At 39.3% G+C, this 5,608-nt stretch overlaps 1 protein-coding gene across 1 annotated transcript in view; it reads right to left on the reverse strand.

Moving 5' to 3' along the window:
* LOC106870684 (protein virilizer homolog) overlaps positions 1-5,219 on the reverse strand; it is a 68,459-nt gene extending 63,240 nt beyond the window's left edge. Inside the window, exons 1-2 of the mRNA XM_089364308.1 lie at positions 5,147-5,219; positions 907-1,019 (exon numbers count right to left, since the gene is read on the reverse strand). Of these exons, the coding sequence (XP_089220434.1) occupies positions 907-1,019; positions 5,147-5,209 (176 nt within the window). The 5' untranslated portion in view covers positions 5,210-5,219. The remainder of the gene's footprint in view (positions 1-906; positions 1,020-5,146) is intronic.
* Between the last annotated feature and the right edge of the window lie 389 nt (positions 5,220-5,608).

Consider the following 5,608-nt stretch of genomic DNA (forward strand, 5'->3'; position numbering starts at 1 on the left):
GCAGTTACACTTTCAGCGCACCCACCCCCACTACTAACTTGGTCACCCAGATAGCGGAAGCTATCGACTACCTCTAGTTTTTCACCCTGGAATGAGATAGAAGTTGTTTCTTGTTTGTTTACAGTGTTTATTGCACCTGAACATCTGCCACATACAAAAACTAACTTCATAGTTAATCTGTCTTTGATATTGCTGCACCTTTTATGTGTCCATAGCTTGCACCGGGTACATCTTATAGAGTTATATATATATATATATATATATATATATATATATATATATATATATATATTGTGTGTGTGTATGCAAGCCTGTAATGTATGTGTATGTATCTGGAGCAAAAACAAAAATTAAATTATTCGAATATAGTGGGGATGTAGTGACTGAGGATTAGCCCGAATCAAGCAGAATCTTTTATATTTTTAATGTCTTTTTTTAACTTTAAATGGAGATAATATCAAACATATGCAATCTCTTTAGACTTGTGCGCAAGGCAACTTCACTAGTGCCATGGTGCTCAATAAAATGCTGCACCTAGAATACTCAGTAAAGAAGCTGGCAAACAGAAAAACACAATACATGGTTGAGAAGAGCCTTCAGTCTCTCCAAGGACTCAACAACCATTTTAGTGATGTCATGATAAAATGCACCCAGTACACCCTCTTAAGTGATTAGTATAAATAAAATCATCCAGCTGAAGAAATCATGACAAATATGGAAAGTAGAATAAAAGTGTTGTTTTCCATCCTAACTCCGATGGCAATAGCTTTGAATAAAAAGTGATTTGAAACATGACAGATTGTCCTGTTCACGGAGACATGGAAACCAGATGTACAACAATGGTATTAATGAATACAAACTAAATCTGAAACAGTAACAGAGAACAGAAAATGTTTTCTAACTTACCCAAGACGAGTACCTCCGGGTACTTCAGCCTGAACTTTGGTGCCAAGTGGAACGACATGAACTTCATGGAGAACAGCTGGACGGGAAAACTTCACAAGATCTAGATTTAGTTCCTGAAACAGTTTAAAATGAATCGAAATATTTTATTGATGTTGTTGTTGTTGTTATTACTATTCTACTAGAGGCCTTGTACCTTTAGTAGAAATGGATTATTATCATCATCGTCGTTTAACGTCCGCTTTCCATGCTAGCATGGGTTGGACGATTTGACTGAGGACTGGTGAAACCGGATGGCAACACCAGGCTCCAATCTAATTTGGCAGAGTTTCTACAGCTGGATGCCCTTCCTAACGCCAACCACTCAGAGTGTAGTGGGTGCTTTTACGTGTCACCCGCACGAAAACGGCCACGCTCGAAATGGTGTCTTTTATGTGCCACCTGCACAAGCCAGTCCAGGGGCACTGGCAACGATCTCACTCAAAAATCCTACGGGAGCCAGTCAGGCGGTACTGGCAACGGCCACGCTCAAAATGGTGCATCTCATGTGCCACCCGCACAAGAGCCAGTCCAGGGGCACTGGCAACGATCTTACTTGGCTTGCCGGGTCTTCTCACGCACAGCACATTTCCAAAGGTCTCGGTCAGTAGTCATCGCCTCGGTGAGGCCCAATGTACGAAGGTCTTGCCTCACCACCTCAGCCCAGGTCTTCCTGGGCCTACCTCTTCCACGGGTTCCCTCAACTGTTAGGGTGTGGCACTTTTTCACGCAGCTATCCTCATCCATTCTCACCACATGTCCATACCAGCGCAATCGTCTCTCTTGCACACCACAACTGATGCTTCTAATGTTCAGCTTTTCTCTCAAGATACTTACACTCTGACGGGTATTAATAAAAGCAGCAAAATTGTTAGCATATTGGACAAAATGCTTAATGGCAGTCTGTCTATTTTAATGTTATGAACGACGAAGCCGAGGTTGACTTTGCCTTTCATTATTTTGGAGTCAATAAAATAGGGACAGGGGTCAATGTAATCAACTTTCTCCTTCCCTCAAAAACTGCTGGCCCAATGCCAAAATCTGAAATCATTATTATTATTATTATTATTAGTGTTGGAAAAAATGCCCTGTTTATTCTGGCTCTTTACAATCTGAGTTCAAATATTGCTGAACTAAACTTTACCGTTCATGTTTCCAGGACCAATAAAATAAGGTATCAGTCAAGTCCTGGAATCAATGCAATCGACCCGTCCCCACCCTCTAAAATTGCTGGCCTTGTCCCTAAATTAGAGTTCATTCATCATCACCATCATTTAACATCCACTTTCCATGCTGGCATGAGTTGAATGGTTTGACTGAGGACTGGCAAGTCAGGAGACTGCACCAGGCTCCGATCTCATCTGGCAAAGTTTCTACAGCTGGATGCCCTTCCTAACACCAACCATTCTGAGAGCATAGTGGGTGCTTTTTATACACCACTGGCACAGGAGCCTGTCAGGTAGCCTATAATAGAAAGGATATATATGCACATATATTGGAAGGGCATCCAGCTGTAGAAATCTTGCCAGATCAGATTGGAGCCCGGTGCAGCCTCGTGACTTGCCAGCCCTGTCAAACCGTCTACATATGCATATCTATAGAGGTGCAGATGGATAATGTGTATATGTATGCTCATGTCCTTGTGTGTATATGTATTTGTGTATGTTCTACGAGGGTGGGCTGAAAAGCTCATAAGCTGACTACGAATGAGTGATGCTCGAGCTGCGAAATCTTGCATACATTAACTTCACCTCTTCTTATTGTAGTCGGTACTTTTACGTGCCACCGGCACGAGGGCCAGCCAGGCGGTAATGGTGACAGCCATGCTCAAATGGTGTTTATGGCAACAATCTCACTCAAATGTTATTTTTCACGTGCCACCGGCACAAATGTCAGTAAGGCGACGCTGGCAATGATCACGCTCAAATGGTGCTTTTTATGTGCCACCGGCATGGAAGCCAGTCAGCGGCCCTAGTAATGATCGCACTCGGATGGTGCTTTTAACGTTCCACTGACACAGGTGCCAGTCAGGCAGTGCTATATATACATATGTATGTATGTATGTGTGTGTGTATATATATATATATATATATATATATATATATATATATGCATGTTCTTGTGTCTGTGTTTGTCTCACCACCATTTGACAACTAGTGTTGGTGTGCTTACATCTCTATAACTTAGTGGTTTAGTAAAAGAGTAATAGAATAAGTACTAGGCTTAAAAAAAAGTCCTCAGGTCAATTTATTTGACTAAAACTTTTCAAGACAATGCCCCAGCATGGCCACAGTCAAATTCCTGAAACAAGAAAGAGACAAAATAAAACTATGTACATAGATCATACACCAGGTCGCTCTGAATGCAACTTGTAACATAATCCAATTGAACTTGTTACCTAGTCAAGCCATCAGCAACTATGTTGGCAACCTGACCAGAAGGTTGACCTGGTGAGGAAGGGCTAAACACTCAACAAGGTGAAAATCTGACCTGTCAAAAAAGACAGACGATCATTCCGCAGTAGACGAGAGTAAAGCAGGAAAAATCTCAAAAATGCCAGCATGCAGTTTGATAAGTTGCATTGTGGTTACACTGGACATTCTCTGTGTTCCAGTCTCTGCCTGCAATCTGCTGGACACAGGCTTGGCAGCAATATTAGTCCAGCTTTCCATACGATATGCACAACAATAGTAAGGGACATTAGCATCGCTCTGTTTGGATTATGCGTAACTAATTTCCCTTTAATGCATTGTTTTGTGACTGGAGCATATTGTGCACCAGTTCAAGTTACACATTATCATCATCCTCATCATTTAGTGTCTGCTTTCCATGCAGGCATGGGTTGGACGGTTTGACCGATACTGGTTAGCCAGAAAGCTGCACCAAATTCCAGTCTGATTTGGCATGGTTTCTATGGCTGGATGCCCTGTGGAATGCTCAGCCACTTGCATGTTAATTTCACGAGCAAGCTGTTCCGTTGATCGTATCAGCTGGAACTCTCGTCGTCGTAACCGACGGAGTGCTCCTTTTAATGAGGATTTGTATATTTTCGACGGGAGGGTACATTATTAGATATTAATATTGTTGTTGACACCTGTCTTATATCTAACGAAGTTTTAGCCTCTCCCCCCCCCCCCCACCTGTCAATCAACAAACACTAACACACACTACGGTTATGTGCTGGTGCATGAAGGAATAAAAAGGTAAATAGAAAGACACCGGGTAATGTCAAAGTATCTGGAATTGTTACTAAACAATTAAACTTTCTTTCCTTCAAATGAAGGAAGTAAATACTAATCTACCTGTTAGACACCGGAAACACGCCTCTTCAAATTTCACCGGTACAAAAAGAAAACAAGTCCGAAGCTATTGTAGATATGATGCAGCGGAAGCGAGTAGAAACTAACTACAAACACTAGGAGAGCATTTCGTCCAGGCTTTTACTGTCCCTGCAAACTACAACTCTCACGAGAGAACCTTTGTGGTATTCATTCCAGTTCTTTACATTCCTAGTTCAAATCTCATCGGGGTCGACTTCACCTTCCATTTTTCCAAGATTGATTAAAATAAAATACCAGTTTAATACAGGGCTTAATATAATGGACTGTCTCCTCTCCACAAAAAAGTATTGTACCTATGCCAGAAATTTTTAAAAACAATATATTAAGTTATTGCTTTTCTAAGTTGTATTGGTTAATTGCATATGTTGTTTTATGTTTGTTTCTGTTAAAACCTATTGAACAGTATGCTATAATTGCTTTTTCAGTATCAGGATACAATAACATTATTATTATTATTTATTAGGTAAATTATATAATCGTTGCAAAATGTTTATATTTCGTAAAAACCAAAACAAAAGGAAGATGTACGTTTCGAAAATTAAGCAAAGTAAGAAGTCAAATATTGCGAAGAGATGTTTTGAAAACATAATATAACACAGCATTTAAAATGCAAAGAGAATAAATACATCATACAATACATATCGAGTCCGAACAAGCAACGGAACTGAATAAATTTTCTGATAATAAACATTGTCTTCGAATTGTTAAATACTGTAAAATGTGTATCACATTCGTCTAATTGTTTAAAACGAATATAAAACTGAATGTTTTTCTCAGTTCGAGAAAGAACATGTTACAATATCGGAAAAAAATTATTAAGACAACATATGAAAAGCTAATTTACAGCCGACAAAATATCCTACCTCGATATTTTCGTGAGAAAATGTATCAAAAAACAGCAACTCCACTTGAGTAGAATCCGCCATTTTTTAATATAAAGTGATCTCCCTTCGTAAACGGTGCTTATGGAATAGGATTCTACTGTTTTATAGTGTTCCATATACGTAATACATTCGAAAATAACTGTGTGCACCTGAGATTATCCCAACAATAATTATACAAAAACGCCCTCTGGCCGTGTTTCAAATCTGAAAATAACAAGTGATTGTCATAAATTTAATATAATTTAACAGAAATATTTGGATAATGTAGACAATTGTAGTGAATCTATCCGTTGAAGCCCATAAAAGCAACGGACATATTTTAAGCTTTACTAGACTTCTTTGGCAAAGTATATTCTGCCCAGTTACTGAGACTAAGATTATCCAATGTGTATGGAGAGAGAAATAGTGCTAATTTAGAAATATTCATTATAAATATCAACA

This window comes from Octopus bimaculoides, chromosome 16, assembly GCF_046866305.1.
Source record: "Octopus bimaculoides isolate indiv1 chromosome 16, ASM4686630v1, whole genome shotgun sequence".
NCBI classification, from domain to species: domain Eukaryota; kingdom Metazoa; phylum Mollusca; class Cephalopoda; order Octopoda; family Octopodidae; genus Octopus; species Octopus bimaculoides.